The sequence below is a fragment of the Scyliorhinus canicula genome, chromosome 20 (assembly GCF_902713615.1).
Source record: "Scyliorhinus canicula chromosome 20, sScyCan1.1, whole genome shotgun sequence".
In the NCBI taxonomy this organism is placed as follows: domain Eukaryota; kingdom Metazoa; phylum Chordata; class Chondrichthyes; order Carcharhiniformes; family Scyliorhinidae; genus Scyliorhinus; species Scyliorhinus canicula.
This window is the reverse complement of record NC_052165.1, coordinates 39363811-39389172: the sequence shown is the minus strand read 5'-3', so window position 1 is coordinate 39389172 and position 25362 is coordinate 39363811. Positions and strand designations below refer to the sequence as shown.

Here is a 25362-nt window from a genome sequence, read left to right as displayed (position 1 = left end):
TCCCCTGTGTATCCCTCCCCGCCGGTTTCCCCCTCTTTTCTCTCCCCAAGTTCCCGTTGTAGTTGCTCCTGCCCCCCCCCCCCCCCCCCCCCCCTCGGCCGGGGCTCTCCTGTTGGGTTTGGTTGTACTTTCCTATTTCCCTGGACCCTCCCCCCCCCCCCCCCCCCCCCCCACCTCCTTTCTTCCCTTCTGTGTTGTTCCAACCCACTCTTTGTCCTTGGCTACCTAGTTGTTGGCCACAAACAGGTCCCGGAACAACCGAGTGAATGGCTCCCACTTTCTGTGGAAGCCGTCTTCCGACCCACGGATGCCGAAATGATTTTCTCCATTTGGAGAAATTCCGACAAGTCGGACCAGTCTGCAGCTTTAGGCGGCGCTGCTGATCGCCTGCTGAGCAGGATTCTTCGACGGACGATCAGGGAGGCAAAGGCAAGGGCATCGGCCCTCCTCCCCACAAAGAGACCTGGCTTGTCATATACCCCGAAGACTGCCGCTCTCGGGGATGGCTCCACCCTCATCCCCACCACTTTGGACATTGCCTCGAAGAAGGCTGTCCAGTAACCAGCAAGTCTGGGGAAGCACGTTAGTACAGTTGTTAGCCCTGTTGCTTCACAGCTTCAGGATCCCAGGTTCGATTCCTGGCTTGGGTCACTGTCTTGGGTCATTGCAGAGTCTGCAAGTTCTCCCCGTGTCTGCGTGGGTCTCCTCTGGGTGCTCTGGTTTCCTCCCGCAGTCCAAAGATGTGCAGGTTAGATGGATTGGCCATGCTAAATTGCCCTTTGTGTCCAAAACATTTAGGTGGGCTTACAGGGTTACTGGGTTACAGGGATAGGGTGGAGGTACGGGACTAAGTGAGGTGCTCTTTCGAAGGGCCAGTGCAGACTTGATGGGTCGAATGGCCTCCTTCTGAACTGTATATTTTATGATTCTATGATTCTATGAAGACCAGAACATGTGGGCATGGTTGGCTGGGCCCTGTGGCAAATATGATGTTCCTGGACGAGACCCCAACAGTGGCCACGATACTGGACAGAAACAGAAACCCAAGATTAGGGTAGGTATGGTGGCACACTGCTGCCTCACGGCGTCAAGGATCCGGGTTCAAACCCAGCCCGAGGTCACTGTTCATGTGGGATTTGCATATTGTGTGTGCGTGGGTCTCATCCCCACAACCCAAAGATATGTAGGGTAGGTGGATTGGCCACGCTAAATTTCTCCTTGATTGGAAAATGTAAAAAAAATAGAAACCCCAATATTTTATTGTAATTTTGTAAAATGTGAGGAAAGGATGCCTCGCTCCGGGAGTGATTTAACAAAGAAATAGAAATATGGGGGGGTGGGGGGGGGGGGGGGGGGGTGGTTTACAGCCACCGGAAATTCCCCGCCCGAGGTGAGGGGATGTTTACATGGTCTCTGTTCCGCCCATGGCGATCTTGTGGCTGGCGTGGGTGACAAATCCAGCCCCTTGTATGTCAAACAAACTTTATTACTAACATAGTATTAAAATATCTTCAGCATCACACAAGAAATTAACTCAGAATTACCCCTTAAACAATGCTACTCAGTTCAGTGAATACAGTAACCCTTAACTGTTATCTTTATTCCCACTCAAACAACAACAAAAATCTCCGCTCTCAAACCACTGTTAAACACAGTTAGCATCCAGGAATACCTGCTGTACAGAGAGATATTGTGACACTGCTTTAAAGAAAAGATCTGAATCCTGTCAGAACCATGCAGCAACTTTGGCTGTATTTCCTCAAATGTTGTTTCAGCTCACCTAATTACACTCTTCTGAACTGTTTGGAAATAAACTACTAATCTAGCTACAAAATATCTTTTAATTGAATTGAGATGCTCACATCGTCAACTAACACACAATTAACAAATGCCTAATACCTTGGCTCCTCCCGGCAATCACATTATTTTACCAAGCTGAAATCTCATTAACTCCACAGAGAACCATCTTAATCCAAACAAAACTATATTAGCCCAAACTTTTTACAATGCCTTAATTGCACCCCGTTCCCCAACCTTTCAAACCAGAATTATTTTAAAACATGACAGGATTAGTTTTAAAGTTAACAATTGATCTAATATCAATTGCCATTTGCAGAAAAGAGTTCCAAACTCCTACTATCCTTATGTGTGTAGAAACCTTGCCTAATTTCACTCCGGAAAGGTCTGGCTTTAATGTTTACTCTACGTTCCTAGTGCTGGACCACACAACCAGCAGAAATAATTTCTATGTATCAACCCTATCTGGTCCACTTATCAAGATCACCCCATAATATTCAAAATAAAACCCTAAGCTGTTCAATATCGCCCCATGACTTATCCGCTGGCGTTTATGGCATACTCAATAAAATGCAATCCATGTTTATGCAACCTGCCCTCAAACTCAAACCCTTTTATCCCCAGTGTCATTCTGGTGACTCTGCGCTCTACCCCATCCAATGCCAATATCAGGGATGGTGCCCAAAACTGGTCACAGTAACTCCAGTCTAACCAGGGCTTTTTACAGTTAAAGCATGACTTTGTATTATATACCAATATATATATATTATGATATACCCTTGTCATTCTAGACCTCTAGATATATAGGTCAGCATTCCATTAGCCTTTTTGATTTGTTTCTGCACCTGCTCATGACATGTTAGTGACCTGTGTATCTGGTTTCTTTTTAGTAAGTCTCTTCTGCACTTTCAGTGTTTTATAAAGCTTCATCTCAACTTCCTTCCCCAGCTGTCTCTAGTCCCTGAACCCCTTTTAAAATTGCACCATTGTATCGATGCCTCTTCCTAGAACAATGTATTTTCTCTGCCATGTGTCTGCACTGATCACCAGTTCATCTACTAAAGTTGCCAATCTTCCAGGATTGGCCTGGGAAATTAAAGATTAATCTCCAGGACTCGTCCGAGTGCAACCCTGGAGAAAAATCATCGGTCCTCACGTTGTCTCCTCTGTGCTTCAATTTAGTCTGATAGACAGCCATTCATCATTGCCACAACAGCAAAGGAAATTTGGAATTAAATGGAAAAAGCTGGGAATACTCGGCAAGTCCTAGCCAAAGGCCATTGACCTGAAATATTAACTCTGTTTCTCACTCCACAGAAGCTGCCTGACTTGCTGAGTATTTCCAGCATTTTCTACATTTATTCTGTTCATCAGTACTCTCTGTGGGTTGACCCTCAGCCAATTTTGTATTCATAATGTCATCGTCACTTTAACTGCACGAGTTTGAATTTTTCTAATACTTTATCAAACATCTTCTGACACATCAACACCTATACCCTCACGAGAAAAAATTTGATTAAGTTAGTCAAACATGATTTGCGTTTCATCCGTATTGATTTTCAATTAGGAACCCTCTCTTTTCCAAATTTCCATTCATTTTTCCCAGATTACTGTCTCTAAAAGTTTGGAATCATAGAGTTTTACAGCACCGAAAGAGGCCCTTCAGCCCATCATGTCTGTGGCAGCTATCAAGCACCTATCCATTCTAATCCCATTTTCCAGCACTTGGCCCATGGCCTTGTGCGTTATGGCATTTCAAAGTGCTCATCTGAATGATTTTGAAATGCTGTGAGGGTTCCTCTATCACTCTTTCAGACAATGAGTTCCAGATTCCCACCACCCTCTGGGTGATAAAGCTTTTCCTCCAAATCCCCTCTACATCTCCTGCTCCTTACCTTAAATTTATACACCCTGACTATTGACCCCTCTACTCAGAGGAATGTTTCTTCCTATCTACCCTGTCTATGTCCCTATTAATTTTGTACACCTAGATTTGTACCCTCAGCCTTCTCTACTCTAAGGAGAACAACCATGTTAAGCTAACTGGTCTGTCTCTCTGAACTTAATCCCTCTCCCATTTACATCCCTCCAGTCCTTTGATACCATTTACATATCCAATGAGGATTAGTAGAATGCACCTAAAGCTTCTGCACTTTCTACTCCTACTTCACTCAGTAACCCATTCCGACATTCCCTCCAGGCTGTGTGACTTCACAACTTTGAAACCTGCCAACCTTTTAAGTGGAGTTGTGTTACAGTTCACTCAACATGCATGTTGTAGCCTGGGGTGATGGTCAAGGCTTCAACTTTCTTTCCATCACATGGATGGCCAGGAATCTCTCCGTCTCTTACCGCTTGTCATTAACGTGTGATGGAAGGATTTATAGGTTGAGAGTGGGGCGAGACGGTGGTGGTGTGATTAGCACTGCTGCCTAAGGTGCTGAGGACCCGGGTTCAATCCCGGCCCTGGGTCACTGTCCATGTGGTGTTTGCACATTCGCCCCGTGTCTGCGTGGGTTTCACCCCCACAACCCAAAGATGTGCAGGGTAGATGAATTGGCCACGCTAAATTGCCCTTTAATTGGAAAAATAATAAGGGTACTCTAAATTTTTTAAAAAGGTTGATAGTGAACCTATTTGCTAACATTATGAACGCATCTTCCTTGACCATCAAGTCCTGGAGTGGGATTCAAACTCAGAGCTTCTGACTCCAAGGCAGGGATGCTATCCACTGCACCACACAAACTCAACCCTTTGAGGTAACTCCCCTTTATCTATTCTTATTGTATTCAACATCATTCATGCTCCCCTTTTTACTGTGATATTGGCAGCACCTCTTCTTTAGTGCAGACAGATGCAAAGTACTCATTTTGAAGCTCAAACATTCCCTCAGCCTCCATCTGTCTGCCTTTAATCTGAATTATTTTGTCAGCACCATATGCCTTCGAATAACAACCTCCAGTAATTATTCCACACCCAAGTCTGGTAATTTTACAGATCCAAATCCACCTGCTCAGAGCAGGCTAAAGCAAAGTCCTCACTGCATCACCCCAGGTTCCTGGTGTCTTGACCTTGACAAGAGTGAATGTAACTCAGAAGTGGTGCATCATGATGGTCTGTTTGGTCTAATTAAAGGGCAGATGATAATTTGCCTTTTTCTTTTGAAGATGTAAAAGCCAAACAGTCACAAAGCATGGAAGTGTTGAAATTGAAACTTTTCCGTGAAAGTGCATCACTGGGCTCCTCTACAAATATCTGTCAATATGACCTACTCAGTCCAATTATCACCCCCCCCCCCCCCCCCCCCTCACTCCCCACTGTAGGTGTCACAGCAACTGCAAAACTTCCAAAACCCAGATCATTTCCCCAACTCAGGAATGTTCTGGACATGACAGCACACTTACCCAGAAGAAGAAATTATAAGCAAACAGCAGGTACTTTATGCAGATCGTCAGGCAGTCTTCTGAATCCTCTTTATATTTTTCTGTCATCGTCTTTCACTGAAACACACACAAACGGAACATGACATTTCTACATATTATTCAATCATAATTAATGAGAAAATGTTCCCAATTTGATGCAATGCTTTTTTGTTTACTCTTTTACAAAACGTAGGCATCATTGTCTAGGCCAGCATTTAGTGTCCATCGCTAATTGCCCTTGAGAAGGTGGTGGTGAGCTGCCTTCTTGAACCGCTACAGTCCATGTGATAGGTACTCCCGCAGTGATAGGGAGGGAGTTCCAGGATTTTGACCCAGTGACAGTGCAGGAATGTAGATATATTTCCAAGTTAGGATGGTAAGTGACTTGCTGGGGAATTTGAAGGTGGTGATGTTCCCATTCAACTGTTGCCCTTGTCCTTCTATGTGGTAGAGGTCGCTGGTGCGGAATGGGTTGAAGGAGCTTTGGTGAGTTCCTGCAGTGCAGCTTGAGGATGGTACACACTGCGGCCACTGTGCATCAGTGGATGTTTAACATGGGTGCCAATCAAGCGGGCTGCTGTACGTCAAGCTTGTCGAGTGTTTTTGGAGCTGCATTCATCCAGGCAAGAGAAGAGCATGCCCTAATATTGAAGTAACTTCCAGGTATGAACAGACATAACTTACCATTTTGTGGCATTGCCTGTTAGAGTTCCTATTGAACTGTAAGTTGCTCATTTTGTTTTTTAAAGAAGCAGTATGTCCACAGCAATTGTTTCAGTCAGGAAACCATCAGCCCATCTATCCCTCCTATCCACGATATGTTGTCACTGGTTGTCTAATGATCCTGGGATCAACTATTTGGTTTCTTCCCCTGTTAGTGGTTCTTGTTCAATCCCCCATGCCAGTTATCTGTCCCAAGCACTCACCACCCTTTTCCTCCCACAATGTATTTGTCATTAACACACCTTATCAATGTCATTGTCAAGGCATAAACGCTGTTGTTGCCCCTCAATGACTAAGTATCATCTCTGTGCTTTCTCCAATCATGAAATATCCTTTGTGAAATAGGACAACCACATCTGCTCAAGCCCTGGAATAGGACTTGAACCAACAACCTTCTTGACTCGGAGACAAGGGTGGTTTCCACTGCCCCACTCCCACCCCAACCTTTCCAAACAACCCCCCCCCCCCCCCCCCCCACCTCCCTCCCAGCCCTCTAAAACCCCAAAGTCTCTCTCAGCTCCACCATCTCAAGTACACTCCCATTCAGCATATAAACCGTCTTAACTTTCCCTTTGCCAAATCTCAGAACCTTCCATTTCAATGATCTTAACCACATCTCCATTTTGCCATTGACTGATCAAGGTTGGAAAATCGTTTTGAGCCTCTGTTCAGTGATGTTCATCATTGTTACTTCTCTGCAGTTTGGTGTTGTTAACAAATCAGGCTGCTGGGCTCTCAGTTTGGTGCCAGCCGTAGGTCAGTGGAAACCACCCTTGTCTCCGAGTCAAGAAGGTTGTTGGTTCAAGTCCTATTCCAGGGCTTGAGCACAAAAACAAAGCATGTTTGACACTGTAGTGTAGCACCGGAGCAGTGCTGCACTGTCGGAGGCACTACCCTCTCTGATGAGATGCTGAACCCTGTCTTCCTCTTCCAGGTGGTCGTAAAAAATCCCATGCCGGTATTCTGAAGAGAGCAGTTATACCCAGTATCTTGGCAATTATGTTATCTCTGAACCAACAGCACTAAAATAGACTATTTGGTCATGGCCACATTGCAGTGCACACATTGGCTGCCACGTTTCCTATGTTACAACAGTGGCGACACTTGGAAAGTGCCTTGTGAAGTCTTATGGCCTTGAACGGCACTATATGAATGCAAATCACCTTAGTTATACACTCCATTTAATCCAGTAATGCAACACATAACAGCAGGACAAACACCATGGAAATGATGCTCATTCTGTCTAAAATAAAACAGTCTGTACAGTAAAAAACCTTTCCCTGATGATTAATAGACTGCCATCTCAGATTTATAGATATTTCGATTTCTAAGCAATGGGGGGGAACAAAGAAATATTATGACACAGAGGCCATTCAGCCCATCCTGCCTCTGCCAGCCAGAAAAACAGCTATCCAGCCTAATCCTGTCCCCAGCTCCAGGTCCGTAGCCCTGTAGATTAGGACAGTTCAAGTGCATATACAAGTTTTTCTTCAATATGATGAAGGTTTCTGTCTCTGCACCCTCTCAGGAAGTGATTCCAGACCTCAACCGCCCTCTGAGTGAAAAGATTTCTCTTCAAACCCTCCCTTACCTACTACTGATTACTTTAAATCTATGTCCTCCCTGCTAAATGAAATAGATCCTTCCTATTCACTCCATCTAAGTCACTCATTATTTGATACACCTCAATTAAATCTTCCCTCAACCTCTTCTGTTCCAAAGAAATTAAGCCCAGTCTATCCGATCTTTCCTCACAGCTAAAATTCTCCAGTCCCACCACCGTTCTTGTAAATCTCTTCTATAGCCTCTCCGGTGCAATCATGTCCATCCTGTAATGTGGTGACCAAAACTGTACACAGTACTCTAGATGTAGCATAACAAGGTTTTTTTTTATCTGGTTCTAACTTAATCTCACTGCTCTTGTATTCTATGACATGCCCGATAAAAGAAAGTGAGCTGGATTCTCCATTCCGGAGATTAGGGGCGGAATTCTCCCAGCCCGAGGCTGGGCCGGAGAATCCCCGCGAATGGGCCACGCCGCCCTGACGCCGGCACGCGATTCTCCGCAGAATGGAGAATCAGCTCCACTGGCGCCGGCGTGGTTGATGCGGTGCTGGTCGCGGCCCGCTCTACGAGGCCGGCCCGCCGATTCTCCGGCCCGGATCTGCCGAGCGGCAGTTAGAAAAGAGCCGAGTCCCGCCGGCACCGTTCTAACCTGCTCTGGGCTGGCGGGACCTCGGTGTTGAAGGGTTGGGTGGCGGCCTGTGGAAGGGAGGGGGTCCGACCACAGGGGGAGGGGGGCTTCCGATGTGGCCACCGATCAGCAGGCCCGTCACTGTGGCTGGGGCCTCCTTTCCTGCGCGCCGGCCCCTGTAGTCCTGTGCCATGTTGCGTCGGGGCCGGCGCGTTGATGGAGGCCACTGCGCATGCGCGCTTTGGCGCCGGCGCAACTGCGCATGCGCAGATCCCGCAGCGCACAGTGCGCACCGGGATCGGCAGCTGGAGCGGTGCGAACCACTCCATCGCCATGCTGGCCCCCTGTAGGGGCCAGAATTTGTCCTGGGAGCGGCCCGTTCACGCCATCGTAAAACGCGACAGCGTTTACAACGGTGTGGACATTCTGCCGCAGGATTGGAGAATCCCGCCCTAAGTGTTGCCGCCGGGGCAGAATTCGTGAACTTTCACAACAGCAAAACTGCCACTGAACCTGGACGATTGCGCTACAGTGGAAGGGCTAGCACCAGTGCCACGTGGAAAACACCCAATTCCAATTAAAAACGGTGTTGGATTCGCCGGGTCCATGATTGACACTTGGGAGACCGACAAGCTTCAGCCGCATTTACTCGTTGCAATCCCCACACACACTCATCCCAGCCAACAGTATAGCACTGGTTGTGCTGGAGCGCGCCCATACAGCTGATGTGTCGGCTGGGGCCAGAGGGCACCTAGTGCGGTGGCCTGGGGGGACACCTATATAACCTGTGGCCCTAAGTTCACAGTGGGCTGTCAGCGGAGTGCGCAGCTGCCTAGCTGCCTTTCCAATTGCGGTAATGGTGTTCCGTGTCGTCTACCCTGACCTCACAGCACACCTCCTGCCCCCCCCCCCCCCCCCGCCCCCGCTACTCCCCAGCCCTCCGGCCAGCGGCACAACTGTCAGCAAATTATGGCGATGTTGGCCACTTTTTGAACCCCCTTTGTCTTCCTCAGCAGCCACAATGCCGGCTTTACGATTTTTAAGAGCACAAGTGAACCATGCCGTCAGGAATTCGGCTCATCGGAGGCGGAGAATCATGGCGGCCCCAGAGAATACCGGGTCAGGCCTACTAATGATTTGAAAATTGTGTTTACTGCACATGCGTTTGGAACCACATTGACGCCGCTATCGAGGTGACAAAGAATTGGGATTTGCCGTCAAATCAGTGCCTTCTGCGATTTTGGCATCGGAATCTATTCTCTGCCCAATCGCGTTCCCGATTTCGGCGTCAGCCAACAGAGAATCCCGCTCAGTATCTTTCTTAATTATCTTATCTTGCTGTCCTGCTACATTCAGGGATTTGTGGACATGTATATAAAATTTAACCACGGCAAATTTTACCACGTCACGGGGATTTATCAGAAGATCCATAAAACGGGCGGCTTCTTAATGAAACAATTTAGCCATAAGACTCTGAGATGTAGGAGCAGAAGCAGACCATTTGGCCCATCAAGTCTATTTCATCATTCAGTGAGATTATGACTGATCTGATATGATAAACCTCAATTCCACTTTCCAGCCTTATCCCCATAACCCTTACTAATAAAACTAATAAAACATCTGTTTATCTCGGCCTTGAACATATTTAACAATCCAGCCCTCTACAGCTCCCTGCGGTAAGGAATTCCATGAATTCCCTACTCTTAGACAGAAGAAATTCCAGAGCACTCCCTCCTACACTTCTCCAACAGTCTATACCAGGGAGGACATGCACTAACATTATATGAGGAAATTACTTGACTTGATTAAATAGGGCCGAATTATTGTGGCGATGTGGACCCATGTGGTGTGCAAGTCTGCTGCCTCTGGACTATTTTGAGGGAGGTTTCACCAGGTGGTAGTAAGTGTCCAGTTGGGATAATTACATGTCCCATTGAGGGAACTGATCAGAAACTGTTTAGAATTTTCCAGATGGATTTCCTCCAACAGATTTGGATGTGCCAGTGGAAAGTGTCGTAATTTTATTTGGTCACCCTCATCCCAGTCACCGTATCAATATGTTAGGGAAGATGGTGGGGTTGTAGTATTAGTAATCCAGAGTTATCCTTCGATTAGTAATCCAGAGACCCAAATCATGGGACATGGGTTCAAATCCACTCCTGGCAGTTGGTGGGATTTAAACGCAATTCTGTGAAAGTGTGTCTCAGTCATGGCGACCATGACACCAGTGTCGATTGTTGTAAAAGCCCATCTCATTCACAAATATCCTTCAGGGAAGTTAAATCTGCCACCCTTACCTGGTCTGGCCTGCAAGTGACTGCAGGCCCACAGCAAAGTGGTTGACTCTTAACTACCCTCTGAAATGGCTGAGCAAGCCACTCAGTTCAAGGGCAATTAGGGATGGGCAACATCCCAATGCCCACATCCCAAGAAAAAAATGAAAACAAGTGTTTGAGACAGAGTGGTCCTTTCCCATTGAAGGGTTAAAAATCCTAAAATCAGAGCCAGTGTTTGATTCTGTGTATTTTGGCAATAGAATCAGCACTTTATTCACAAGGATCCATTTAGAACATGCTTTCATAAATAATAATCCAAATACAGTAAATTGGATTCACTTGAAATATTGCGAGCTGAATCATCTGCGTTTTGCTTTAGATGGTGTGTGTGAAACATAATTATTGCATGAGTACCACAACCACCCACTCAAACCCTCCGGAATATGTGAAACCCTTCATCTTTCTAATTGTTGACTATAAAAAGGGCCACATATGGTGAGCAAAACGTAATAGACGCATAGAATTTTACAGTACAGAAGGAGACTATTTGGCTCTTCGTACCAGGACTGCTGCTATCCACCTAGTCCCATACTCCCTACTCTGCTCTATCCCATGATCCTGTAAATGAATCCTCTTCAAATCCATGTCCAATCAACATTGTAACATTCCTGTGGAATCTGATTCCACTTTCAGGGAGCGTGTTCCAGACCTTTCTGACCATCTTTGTGAGGGAATTTCTCTTCATTTCTGTGGTGAATGTACATCATGTAATTCACACTGTATAGTATTGCATTCACACTGTATAGCATTGTGTCCTTGTGGGCTCTGTCTGTGAGCCGTTGCGCAGCTCTGCCCACAGGGGGAGATGAGTATAGGGCTCCTCCCTTGGCTCTGCCCATGGCTCCACCCATGGCCCCTCCCACTACCGGAAGTATAAAGTGCTGCAGTCTTGTGAGTCTGCTCTCAGTTCTTCTGGTCGCAGGCAGGCTCAGTTGTAAGTCTATTAAAACCACAGTTTACTTCCTATCGTGTCTCGAGTAAATTGATGGTCACATCAATTTCCCTTCTAGTTCTTTTATCATTTAACTTGGAGGGCCGAAGGGTCTGTTCCTGCGCTGCTGTATTGAATCTCTGACCTCTCGTTACTGACCTACTTGTCAAAAGAAACAGCTTCGCCGTTTCCTCTAGATTTAAAACTCCTCAGAATTTGAATACTTGGATTAAATCTCTCCTTAAACTTCTCGAGCGGGATTGTCCGTCCCGCCAGCCAGCAAATGGGATTTATCATTGTGGGCAGCCCCAAGCCATCAGGAAATCCCCGGGCGTGGGAGCGCTGCTGGCAGAACAGATGAATCCCGACAGTGAAGAATCCACTTTAAAAAGAATTACTCCACCTTCTCCAATTTGAACTACTCATCCCTGATACCGTCTCCTCTCCACCTTCTCCAAGGTCTTGACATCCTCCCTAAATTGTGCCTCCCAAACTGGACACAATACTCCAACTGGGGTCTAACCAGTGATTTTTAAAAATTCCGCATGTCCTCCTTCTTCTTATATTCAATGTCCCACTTTACAAAGCCAAGTATTCCACAGGCCTTGTCAATTTGCGCCAGCACCTTCAAGGATTTATGCATCTGATCCCCTAGTCCCTGTGCTCTTGCATCCTGCTCACCATTGAACCATTCAGATTATACAATGCCTCTCCATATTGTTCCTTTTAAAAGACATCACTTCACATGTACCCGTGTTAAGTTGCGTGTGTCTCCACATTTCAACAATGGATGCCCTCCTGGCAGCTTCTAATTGTTGACTATAAAAATGGCAAAGATTTTCATCATCCACAAACCTCAACAGTTTACTCCCTTTGTCTAAGTCCAGGTTATTTATTTTTAACAATTAAAGCAATGGTCCTCATACCAATCCCTGAGAGATCCTACTGAATACGTTATATTGGCATCACTCTAATCCTATCACTTTGCAATTCTATCTTCAAGCCATCACGGCTCTTTTGATATCAGGTTTTTCTTTTTTGAATTAGTTATTTTTTAAATATTTTTTTTTCATTACAAAGAAAATAATATAAAACAATTGACTCAAGTTACAATATCACAGAACAAGGCAAACCAGCAAAAGCACAGATTAACTAAACCCCATAGATCTCCATAAAGCCCCTTAACAACAGACGGTGACAACTCTTTAAAAAAGAGATTAAATGGAGGCCACCTTAGGTAGAACCTTTCTACTGACCCCTGATGGTGTACTTAACCTTCTCCAAGTGGATGAACGACATGAGGTCACCCAACCAGGCTGGGGCACTGGGCGGAGTAGGATTCCTCTACCCAAGCAGAACTCATCTCAGCGATATTAACGAGGAAAAAACGAAGACATCCGCCTTCACCCCCATCTGGATCACCCCAAAAATGGCCACCAGCGGACATGGCTCCAAACCGACTTTGAGCATCTCCGTAATGGTGTTGAAGAAAGAGACCCAAAAGCTTACAAGTTTGGGACAAGACCAGAACATACCAGTGTGGTTAGCCATCCCCTGCGAACAACACTCACACCTCTCCTCCACCCCAGAAAAGAGTCCACTCACCCTCATTTTAGTCAGATGAGCCCTGTGCACCATCTTGAATTGAATCTGACTAAGCCGAGCACAAGAGGATGTGAAGTTGACCCTATGAAGGGGTTCACTCCATACTTCATCATTCAGAATGGGACCCAATTCACCCTCCCATTTCTCCTTTACTTCATTCAACAGAGTCAAATCCGATAATAGGATCTGGCCGTGTATGCAGAAAATAGTCCCCTCACCAGAATCAGCCAAAGACTAAATCCTCTTCAAAATCCCACGCATACACGGGAAGAATGTACAAACCCCACACAGTCATCTGAGATCGCAATCAAACCCAGGTCCCTGGCACTGTGAGGCAGAAGTGTTATCCACTGTGCCACCATGCCACCCGTTAACTTATCTAAAATTAAAGGTAGGTCTGCAAACCTCTTATTAAACTCAATGGGGATGCCATCATTTGCAAGTCTATACACACTGTACTACAAACCCTCTCAGACGCTTCATCAAAGAAGTCATTCAGGTCAAGATTTGGCATTAACAAAATCATGCTGGTTGTCTCTCATAAATCCATACTTCTCTAAGTAACATTCATGACACACAAGTTCAATGACCAACTCCAACAAGAGGAAATCTGACCATCTCTCCTTGACATTTAATGGCAGTAACATCGCTGAATCCCCCACTGTCAACATATTGGCGGTTGCCAATGACCATAAACCGAACTAGGCTAGCCAAATAAATACTATTGGGTACAATTTAGTGGCCATGTTGCACTTAAGGAGGGTGTGGTGAGGCCGTTAGATCGCAGGAGAGATCAAAAACAAGGGGCAAAATTCTCCGACCCCCAGCAGGGTCGGAGAATCGCCCGGGGCCGCCGAAAATCCTGCCCCCACCGTGGCAGAAATTCTCCACCACCCGGGAATTGGCGGGGGCGGGAAACGCGCGGCACCGAGCCACGAGCCCCCTGCGGCGATTCTCCGGCCCGCAATGGGCCGAAGTCCCGCCGCTGGGAGGCCTCTCCCGCCGCCGAGGTTTGAACCACCTCTGGTGGCGGCGGAATCAGCGGCGCAAGCGGGACCCGGGATCCTGGGGGGGCGCGGAGCGATCGGACCCCGTGGGGTGCCCCCACGGTGGCCAGGCCTGCGATCGGGGCCCACCGATTGGCGGGCGGGCCAGTGCCGTGGGGGCTCTCTTTCCCTTCCGCCGCCGCCACGGCCTCCACCATGGCGGATGCGGAAGAGAATCCCCCAGCGCGCATGCGCCGGTGGTGACGTCAGTGGCAGCTGCCGCTGACGTCACCACCGGCGCATGCGCGAACCGGCGAAGGCCTTTCGGCCAGCCCCGGCGGCAGGAGCCGGGCGTCAAAGGCCCCTGGTGCCGGTTTTGGCGCCAGTCGGCGTGGTGCCAACCGCTCCGGCGCGGGCCTAGCCCCTCAATGTGAGAGCTTGGCACCCAAATGTGCGAAGAATTCCGCATCTTTGGGCAGGCCCAACGCCGGAGTGGTCGGTGCCACTCCGCTACGCCGGAACCCCCCGCCCCGCCGTGTAGGGGAGAATCCCACCCCAGAACCGCGCCAGGCACCTATTGGTTTGCGATATAACTGGCCCACTCCCGTTAGCGAAATCAGGAACTCGCCACAACCTGGGAAACCAATAATCATCACTTAAATCCAATCTCCATATAATTAACGGAAGCAAACTCCTATCTAACGGCCTCCCGTATACTAACGACCTCCCCAGCAAGTGGTCACACGGGCGCAGATAAGTACAGCTTTTTAACAACGCGAAGCTGGCGGAAGGGGTGCTGTGGGGATCTGAGGAGGCGAGTAGCCATCCTCGCTCCCGGGCAAGAGTCCGGGGGCACTGGGATTGCTGCCCGGGTGCTCGGAGGAGGGGTGGGGAAGCACCCGGGTGGGGGGCAGTCTCGGTTGGGGTGGCCCACCATCGGTGGTGGGTGTGGTGCGGAGTTGGGGGGGGGGCGGGTTACCCAAGACCTGGGGAGGGAGATGGATGACTTCGCGCCCACGGGTCCACCATGCCACCCCCTGGATCGTGTGTTCCCATGCTGGGGAAACCCCAGCCACTGCTTCTCTAACCCGCTGACCACCCATAACTCCCACTGACCGCAGAGGCCTCTGGCCACATGGCTGAATGTCATTGCTAATTGGCAATCGAAGTTAAGTGAGAACTTCACAGCTCCAATGTGGATCCCCGTGGGTAGGCGTGGCATGTAACTTCTGGGAGTTATTGCCTGGCATCCCAATCTGCCCGTGATACTTGGTCACTGTGCCTGAACACTGTGAGAAGAAACACCATGGACGTAATGGCCACCATCCAAAGACCCAGGGGCTGGGCCCCAGCAGCGGGGACATCACGATGACCAGAAGATGGGTGTGTGCACTGGGGAGGGGACCAACAGCAGTAACGTGACGTGTGGGAGTCTGGGGTATAGGGTCTGGGGTCCGGTGACCAGGGGCCAGCGCTGGGGCTGGGGTGCATGGGCAGGGCATGCTGAATTCAGGAGATGTTGGGGAGGGGGACAATGGGGGGAATGGAGGGTCCCGAAGTGGAAGACATCACTGGCTGACAGTCTCACACCTCTCCAATTCCTTACAGATATTACATATCCCCGTGGATGCTGCCCTCCTGATACTGTTGGCAGGCCAGGTGGCCAGACTCCAGAGAAGGCGACGGCAGCAATGTCAACAGAGGCTTGAGGCGGTGGCCCATGTGGAGGGCCCCACCCCATACTCTGAGGGCCTGGCCACCCATCAGACCAGGGAGGTGGGGGGGGGGGGGAGGTCAGTGACATCCCAGGTTGTACAGGCTTCATTGGTTTTCGACCAGATGAAGAACAGCATGTGCCGCAGGAGGCTCCGCCTGAACAAAGGGATGGTGCGGCCGTGTCGCGTCTTTTCGTCCGACGTCACTTCGTCCAACGACACTTCGTCCATGTCTTTTGGTCCAACGTCTTTTTGTCCGCCCGTCTTTTGGTCCAACGTCACTTCGTTCAATTATCCAATTACAAATTAACTCCGGATAAAACCATTTAATTGATAAAATGCAAGTACAATACAGCAAGTGAATTTAATTGCTAAAATGCAAGTAATTGATAAAATGCAAGTAAAATGCAAGTTGAAAAATGCAGTTAAAAAGTTAAAAAATCTAAAAATGCAGTTAGAAAATCTAAAAGTTTACTAATTACTTAAAATTCCCGAAATTACTTAAAATTGATGTAAATTAAATTCCCTAAAAGTTAGATTTCCAGAACTGTACCCGAGAGAGAATAATGGGGAGAGGACAAGATGATTTGATATTCTACAATTCCGACAGACACAGATATAAGTGGGAGTCTAATTGGATTTAGACAATGAGTGCAGTTCTGAAAGAAGCAGATTTAAACTCGATTTTCGTCGAGTGATTAAAACCTCTGGTTGGCAGTGGGTTCCGACATTACAGGTCTGAAATGATCAAATATTCCATCAGATACAATGGCTCTCATCACGCTGGAGCATACATGGGTGAATATCCTGCAGCTTATCTTAATAATGTCTGGAGATCAAGCAGCACAAATGCAGAACTCAACCTCAAGAGGCGAAATAGGTGGAGAGGATCCTTGAGCAGTAACATTGAAAAACTAAATTAAACTATTTGTAATTGGATAATTGGACGAAGTGACGTTGGACCAAAAGACGGGCGGACAAAAAGACGTTGGACCAAAAGACGTGGACGAAGTGTCGTTGGACGAAATGACGTCGGACGAAAAGACATAGCACCGGTGCGGCACCCTGTGCCATTTCCTTGCGGACTTGGCACCATGTGGAGGAGGGGGATACCTGTCCCTAGTTGTCATCAAGCTCAGTGCAGCCCTGAACCTCTCCACCTCAGGATCATTCCAGGGCTGGAGCGGGGACCTGTGCAGCATCTCACAGGTTACAGCCCACAATGCATCCGTGTGGTCACGGATGCCCTGTTTGCCCAGACAGCTAATTATATTAACTTTGACATGAACGCGGCCCAACAAAATGCCCAGGCAGCAGGATTCTCCGCAATCGCAGGGATGCCCCATGTGCAGGGGCTAATAGATGGCACGCTTGTCGCCTTGTGCTCACCAGGCCATCTGGGAGTGTCCTTTATGAACAGGAAGGGGTTCCACTCCCTGAACATCAAGCTTGTGTGCTCCAACACATGAAGATCATGTGGGTGTGTGCACGATTCCCAGAGTGTGTGCATAACAGCTACATCCTGGGGCAATTGGGCATCCCTGGTCTCTTCGAGCAACACCCTAGAATGGCCAGTTGGCACTTGGGGGATAAGGGTTACCCGCTGAGGACCTAGCTAATGACGCCAGTACGGAATTTGTGACCGATGCGGAGACCCAATACAACAACGCCCATGCAACCACCCAGGCGATCATTGAGCGGTGCATTGGACTCCTCAAAATGCAGTTCCGATGCCTCCATCGCTCTGGTGGCGTCCTGCAGTACAGCCCCCAGAGTGTCGCCCGCTGTGTGGTGGTCTGCTATACCCTCCACAACCTGGCAAAGCAGCAGGGCAACGTGCTGGAGATGAAGGTGGAAGAACTGGGCAGCACGGTAGCACAGTGGGTAGCATTGTTGCTTCACAGATCCAGAATCCCGGGTTTGTTTCCCGGCTGGGTCACTGTTTGTGTGGAGTCTGCATATTCTCGCCGTGTCTGCGTGGGTTTCCTCCGACTGTTCCAGTTTCCTCCCACAAGTCCCGAAAGATGTGCTGTTACATAATTTGGCCATTCTAAATTTTCCCTCAGTGTACCGAACAGGCGCCGGAATGTGGTGACTAGGGTTTTTTCACAGTAACTTCATTGCAGTGCCAACGTAAGCCTACTTGTGACAATAATAAAGATTATTATTATTACATATGGTCGAGGAGGAGGTGCCTGACCAGCAGGGGTTGGAGGACCAGCTCAGGAGGACCTGAAGAACCAGTTGGAGGATGGAGGACAGGCAGCAGCAGAGGGTCCGACAAGTCCGGAGGGCCAGGAAATCCCTCATCCTCGCCCGCTTCTGATAGGACTTGGCCTTGTCTTTCCCCCCTCCACCCCCATCCCTCAACCCTCCGCCGTTTCTCCCTCTCCCTTCCCCTCCCTTCACCCTTGCCATTCCCCTCTCTCCCAACTTCCCCCTTCTCCCCCTCACCCTGTTCAACCCTCCCAGCATCTGTGTAACATCGCTCCAGGGCGATAGGACTGTGTCAGCGGTCTCAGCGAGTCACCATCGAGGGCAGGGGGGATGATGATAGCCAGTTGAGAGCTGAGCATTGCTGCTCCTCAGTCTATGCTATAGGCTGACTCATGCCTGGCCGCTGAGTGCTCGCTCACCTCGGGGGGAAGGGGGGGGCTGCTTTCCGTGGCTCCGGGTAAGCACCCAGTGCCCCCTCCTCCCAGATGGAGCCTGTAGGGCCCTGGGTTTCACCTCAGGATAGAGGGGCAGCTGGATCACTACGCTGATATCAGAGATAGGGAGGGGAAAGACATTGGAGGGCGGCACGGTAGCACAGTGGTTAGCACTGTTGCCTCAAAGCACCAGGGACCCGGGTTTAATTCCAGCTTTGAGCCACTGTCTGTGTGGAGTCTGCACGTTCTCCCCGTGTCTGCATGGGTTTCCTCCGGGTGCTCCGGTTTCCTCCCACAGTCCAAAGGTGTGCGGGTTAGGTGGATTGGCCATGATAAATTGCCTCTTAGTGTAAAGGGATATGTAAGTTCTGTTATGAGGATAGGCGGAGTGGACAAGGGAGTGGACATGGATAGAGTGCTCATTTGAAGGGCTGGTGTAGACACAAAGGGCCAAATGGCCTTCCTTCTGCACTGTAGGGATTCTATGAAAACCAGGCTAAGAACTTTAAAATTGAGCAATTGCTTAAATGGGTGTCAGTGTAGCTCCGTGAGGTTAATGGCATGAATAGGAGTAAACCATTCAATCTAATTGAACATCTGACATGGGAAAAATGTTAGAGCCGGTTTAGCTCAGTTGGCTGGACATCTGGGCCGGGATTCTCCGACCCCGCCGCTGGCTTCCCGATTCTCCCCCGCTGTTTCTCAGACGCCCGCGGGATTCCTGCCGCGCCGGTCGGGGGCCATTGAAAACGCCCCCACCGGCAATTCTCCGGGTCCCAATGGCCGAGTGGCTGACTAGTCCAGCCGAGTCTCACCAGCGTGGGTTACTCAGGTCCCACACAGCAGGACCTGGAAGGTGAGTCTACGGGGGCCATCCTGGAGGGGGTGGGAGCGGGGGTATCGGACCCTGGCGGTGGCCTGGCCCGCGATCGGAGCCTACCGATCGGCGGGCGGGCTGGTTCCGTGGGAGCCTATGTCCTCAGCGCCGGGCCCCTATAGGGCTCCGCCATATTGCCCGGGGGCCACCGTAGAGAAGGGAACTCCTGCGCATGCGCGGAATCATACAGGCCGTTCCGCACATGCGCGGAAATACGCCAGCCGTAGCGCGCATGTGCTAACTCGAACTAGCCGTTCTGTGCCGGCTGGAACTGCGGAGACCACTCCGGCGCCGACCTAGCCTCCTAGGAAGGGGAGCATTCCCTATTATCGGGGACCATTGACGCCGGAGTGGTTGGTGCCACTTTTCATGCCAGCGTGGGGTCATAGCCCCATTATTGGAGAATCCAGCCCCTGGTTTGTGATGCAGAGTTAGGCCAATGGCTGAGATTATTCATGTAAGCCTTGCCTTTGTAACCTCGCTCTTTGCCTGAGGTGTGGTGATCCTCAGGTTAAATCACCATCAGTCAGCTCTCCCCCTCAAAGGGGAAAATGGCCTTTGGTTATCTGGGATCATGATGACTTTAATAGCAGAGCGTTTAGAAATACATGGCTTCATGAAGGGGAAATCAGGCCTGACTAATTTATTGTATTCCTTGGAGTCTGTAACGTATAGAATAGATAAAGGGGAACCAGCAGATGTAATATACTTGGGTTTCCAAAAGCGTTCAATAGGGTACCACAAAAAGATAAGAGCTCGTGGAGGCAGGGATAGTACAATTAGGGTGGATAGAGGATCAACACTAGTTCGATCTCACCTGGACTGCTGTGAGCAGTTTTAGTCCCCTTATCTAAGGAAAGATATGCTGACATTGCAGGCAGTCCGGTGAAGGTTCACTAGGTTATTCCCAGGCATGGAGGGATTTTCTTATGAAGCAAGATTGAATAGGTTGGGTTTGAACTCATTGGAGTTTAGAAAAATGAAAGGCGACCTCATTGAAACATATAAGATTCTCGGGGCTTGACAGGGTAGGTGCTGAGAAGTTGTTTCCCTTTTTAGGAGAGTCTAAGATAAGAGGACATAATCTCAGAGGAAGGGGTCGCCAATTTATGACAGAGATGAGCAGGAATTTCTTCTCTCAGAAGGTAGTGTGGAATTCTTTACCGCAGAAAGCTGTAGAGGCTGGGTCGTTAAGTATGTTCAAAGTTGAGATTGACAGAATTTCAATCAGTAAGAGAATCAAGGGTAATGGGGATACGGTGCAAATCTGGAGTTGAGAATTATTACATCAGGTCAGTAATGATCTCAATAAATTGCGGGGCAGACTCGATGGGCCGAATGGCCTAGTACTGCTCCTATGTCTTATGGTCTTAATTCTGTCTGAACCCTTTGTCTTCATGAATGAAAATGGCAATGTTTATGTTCCCCTCATTCCCCAAGCTGCCAACAAGCTGGCAATAACATGGGCAATGCGGCGATGACTGCAGTGGCAAAAGATAAATCAGTGCTATAGTTCTTCAATGGCTGTGACCTGGAGTGGGTCCTTCAGTGAACAACATTCTGACTCAGAGGTGAAAGTGCCACCTACAAGGCCAGGGTGATATCACACAGCAAAAGTACTGATTTATAGCACTGCCCCATTACTGTGTACTGTAACAGTACTGATTTATCTTTTGCCACTGCAGTCATCATCGAATTGTCCATGTTATTGCCAGCTTACTGAATATCAGAGATGGCTGTCTTTCAAGCGGAGGCATCGACTGCCCGTTCAGGTGGGTGCAAAGGTTGCTGCGGGGTTACGCAAAGCCAATTGTTGGCCAACTCTCTTCTTTAACCAACGCTATTACAGAATAGTACAGCAGAGAAAGACATTCATCCCAACATGTCTTTGACAGCGACTTGAAAGAACTCTACTGAAGAAAAAAGCCTTGGAAATCCTCCTTTGTAGTTTTGATCACAATCCTGTCGACTTCCCAACAACTGAAAACAGTTTTCCCCAATGGTCAATCAAAATACTTAAAATTTTGAACCTTTCTATGAAACGTCCCATTAACCTTCTCTCTTTGAATGAAAAGAGCTCCAATTTCTTCAGTCCCTCCTCCAGGACTGAACCCCGTGGTCATAACAAATGTCTTCTTTAAACCCTTCATGGTCTCGACACCCTTTCTAAAATAGCTTTTAAATAGCGAGTGGAGCTACAATGTTTCATCAAGTCTGTCCTGACACGAACTTCCTGTGGCGGCGATGACGTAGGAAGCCGCACATTTGGGAGCTCCCGTTTCAAACGGATTTTTCGGCTCTTTTTAGAGCCCAAAACGGAAATTTTTCGACGTCTTCCGGTGGGAGAAGGTGTGCTGATCGACTTTCTCCGCAGTTCATGACTCGAACTCGGAGTGGAAAGGGGGGAAAAACTGAAGCAGCTCCCCAGAAAAAACGGGGGAAGGAATCCAAGATGGCGGCCGGCGGAGCTCCAGAGGAGTGGAAGCAGTGCGTCCTGGAGCAACAAGCTGCTCTCCTGCGCTGTTTTGCAGATTTTAAGGCTGAGGTACTGAGATCTCTGCAGGAAACGAATAAAAGGCTCTCGGAGATTCAGACGACCCAGGGTGCTGCCATCAAGGCATTACAGACTCAGGCCACTGAACGAGAGGCGGAGGCCATGGTCCTCGTGAGTAAGGTGGAGGGGCACGAGGCACTCCACAAGAAGTGGCAGGACCGCTTCGAGGAGCTTGATCACCGCATGAGGCGGACAAACCTGCGGATCTTGGGCCTTGCAGAGGGGCTGTAGGGGTCGGACCTGACAACCTACGTGGCTACGATGCTGAACTCGCTAGTGGGGGCCGGGTCTTTCCATCTGCCCTTGGAGCTGGAGGGAGCACACAGAGTACTGGCCAGGAGGCCTAAGGAGAATGAACCCCCCACGTGCGGTGCTGGTGAGGTTCCACCGGTTCAGTGATCGGGAGTGTGTGCTGCGCTGGGCCAAGAAGGTGAAGAGCAGCAATTGGGAGAATGGGGTAGTACGGATCTACCAGGATTGGAGTGCGGAGGTGGCTAAGCGGCGGACCGGGTTTAATCGGACGAAAGAGGTGCTCTACAAGAAGAAGATAAAGTTCGGAATGTTGCAGCCTGCGCGCCTGTGGGTAACTTATTCGGACCGGCATTATTGTTTCGATTCCCCGGAGGAGGCGTGGGCCTTCGTGCGGACGGAGAAACTGGACTTGAACTAGGGGTTGGGGGTTGCGGGGCCAGTTGTAATACTTTATTGCTGGTTTCTGCTGTTGCTGTGTTCTCTTTTTCTGTACTTTTGCAATTTTGATATGGTTATTTATGGGGGGGTTGTTCTGTTTTTGTTGTTGTGGGGCATTGTTTGAGTTTTGTATCTTGCGGGGAGGGTTGGGGGGGTTTGTTGTATTCTATGTCGGGTTGGGGGTATGGATTTGGGAGCTGCGTCAGAAGGGTGTGGTGGGGCAGTGCGAAAGCGCGGGCTTTCCTCTGGTTTCCCGCGCTGCGGGGCTGGGGGGTGGAGACGGTGACGGGGGGAGGCGGGGCCTTAACTGGTTCTTCCCCGCGCTGGAGCGGTGCCTGGAGGAGGGATAGATTGGGGGATGATCTCATTTTGCGAGGGGTCGGGTTATTGGCGGGAGTTTCCGGGGTCAGCAGAAGTTAGCTGCCCCACGGAAGTACAATGGAGGATGGTTCGCGACTAGGAGGGTTCCTAGCCTGGGGGGGGGGGGGGGTGGGGGGGGAATACCGGGTTGCTGCTGGCAGGGTCAGGAAGGAGCTGGTGGGGGCCGGGGGGACAGAGGTGAGGTGTTGTCGCTGTGGGGACTGGGTCGGGTGGGGGGTGCTGGCCTGGGGCAGGCAGTCGACGGGCTATGGCTAGTCGACGGGGGAGGGGGGACGGGACGCCCTCTGATCCGGTTGGTTACCTGGAATGCGAGAGGGTTGAATGGGCCGGTGAAGCATTCGAGGGTACTTGCTCATCTGAGGGGGCTAAAGGCAGATGTGGCAATGCTTAAGGAGTCCCACCTGAAGGTGGCGGACCAGGTCCGTCTGAGGAAGGGATGGGTGGGGCAGGTTTTCCACTCTGGGTTGAATGTGAAGAACCGGGGAGTGGCGATTCTGGTGGGGAAAAATGTGTTGTTTGAGGCATCGGAGGTGGTGGCGGATAAGGGGGGTAGGTATGTTATGGTTAGGGGCAGGCTACAAGGAGAGGAGGTGGTACTTGCTAGTGTGTATGCCCCAAATTGGGACGATGCGAGCTTTATGAGGCATATGTTGGAACGGGTCCCGGATCTAGAGGCGGGAGGTCTGATCATGGGGGGGGGACTTCAATACGGTGTTGGATCCTTCACTGGATCGGTCCAGCTCTAGGACGGGTAGGAGGCCGGCGGCGGTACTGAGAGGGTTTATGGACCAGATGGGTGGGGTGGATCCATGGAGGTTTGTGAGGCCGAGGGCACCGGGGTACTCTTTCTTCTCCCACGTACATAGGGTCTACTCTCGGATAGACCTCTTCGTGGTGAGTAGGGGACTGATTCCGAGAGTGGAGGAGGCCGAGTATTCGGCCATTGCAATCTCCTACCACGCTCTGCATTGGATGGAGTTGGAGATGGAGGAGGTGCGGTACCAGCGCCCTTGTAGCGGTTGGATGTGGGGTTGTTGGCGGAGGAGGAGGTGTGTAGGAGGGTCCGGGCAAGTATTGAGGGGTACCTCGAGTTGAATGATAGGGGGGAGGTTCAGGTGGGGGTGGTCTGGGAAGCCCTGAAGGCAGTGATTCGTGGGGAGCTGATATCCATCCGGGCACACAGCGAGAGGAGTGAGAGGGATAGACTGGTGGGAAAGATGCTGGAGGTAGACAGGAGGTACGCAGAGGCACCAGAGGAGGGACTGTTGGGGGAGAGGCGCAGCCTGCAGGCTAAATTTGATTTGCTGACCACTAGAAAGGCGGAGGCACAGTGGAGGAAGGCACAAGGGGCAGTGTACGAACATGGTGAAAAGGCGAGTAGGATGCTGGCTCATCAGCTCCGCAAGCGGGATGCAGCTAAGGAAATTGCTGGAGTGAGAGACAAGAATGGGAATGTGGTGCGGAAGGGGGTAGAGGTGAATGAGGTCTTCAAGGACTTTTACGGGGAACTGTACCGGTCGGAGCCAACGGGGGAGAGGAGGGGAATGGAGAGGTTCCTGAACGGGCTTTCTTTCCCGAAGGTGCAGGAGGAGCAGGTGGAGGGATTGGGTGCGCCGATTGAGCTGGAGGAGCTAGTTAAGGGGATCGGGCAGATGCAGTCAGGGAAGGCACCGGGGCCGGATGGGTTCCCGGTGGAATTTTATAAAAAGTTTGTGGACCTAGTGGGCCCCTTGCTGGTGCGGACACTTAATGAAGCGTGGGAAGGGGGGACTTTGCCCCCGACGATGTCACGGGAGCTGATCTTGTTAATCTTAAAGAGGGACAAGGACCCCCAGCAGTGTGGTTCATACAGGCCCATATCTCTCCTCAACGTAGATGCCAAGGTGCTGGCAAAAATCCTGGCCACCAGGATAGAAGACTGTGTGCCAGGGGTTGTACACGAGGACCAGACAGGGTTTGTGAAGGGAAGGCAGCTGAACACGAATGTGCGGAGATTGTTGAATGTCATCATGATGCCGGCGATTGAGGGGGAGGCAGAGATAGTGGTGGCACTGAATGCGGAGAAGGCTTTCGATAGAGTGGAGTGGGGGTACTTATGGGAGGTGTTGGGGAGGTTTGGATTTGGTGAAGGGTTTATTAAATGGGTGAGGCTGCTATATGAGGCCCCGATGGCGTGCGTGGCCACGAATGGGAGGAGGTCGGAGTACTTCCGGCTTTACCGAGGGACCAGGCAGGGTTGCCCCCTGTCCCCCTTGTTGTTTGCATTGGCAATCGAGCCGCTGGCGATGGCGTTGAGGGATTCAGAGAGGTGGAGAGGTCTGGTGCGAGGTAGGGAGGAACATAGGGTGTCGGTGTATGCCGTTGACGTTACTGTATGTGGCGTACCCGGTGGGAGGGATTCCGGGGGTGATGGAGCTGCTAGCTGAGTTTGGGACCTTTTCAGGTTATAAACTAAATTTAGGCAAGAGTGAGGTGTTTGTGGTGCAGCCTGGAGACCAGG

At 49.9% G+C, this 25362-nt stretch overlaps 1 protein-coding gene across 1 annotated transcript in view; it reads right to left on the bottom strand.

Annotated features, from left to right (window-relative positions):
- Positions 1-25362, bottom strand: part of LOC119955081 (tetraspanin-11-like) — a 153833-nt gene that overhangs the window by 75016 nt on the left and 53455 nt on the right. Inside the window, 1 exon segment of the mRNA XM_038780940.1 lies at positions 5202-5297. Within this exon segment, the coding sequence (XP_038636868.1) occupies positions 5202-5288 (87 nt within the window). The 5' untranslated portion in view covers positions 5289-5297.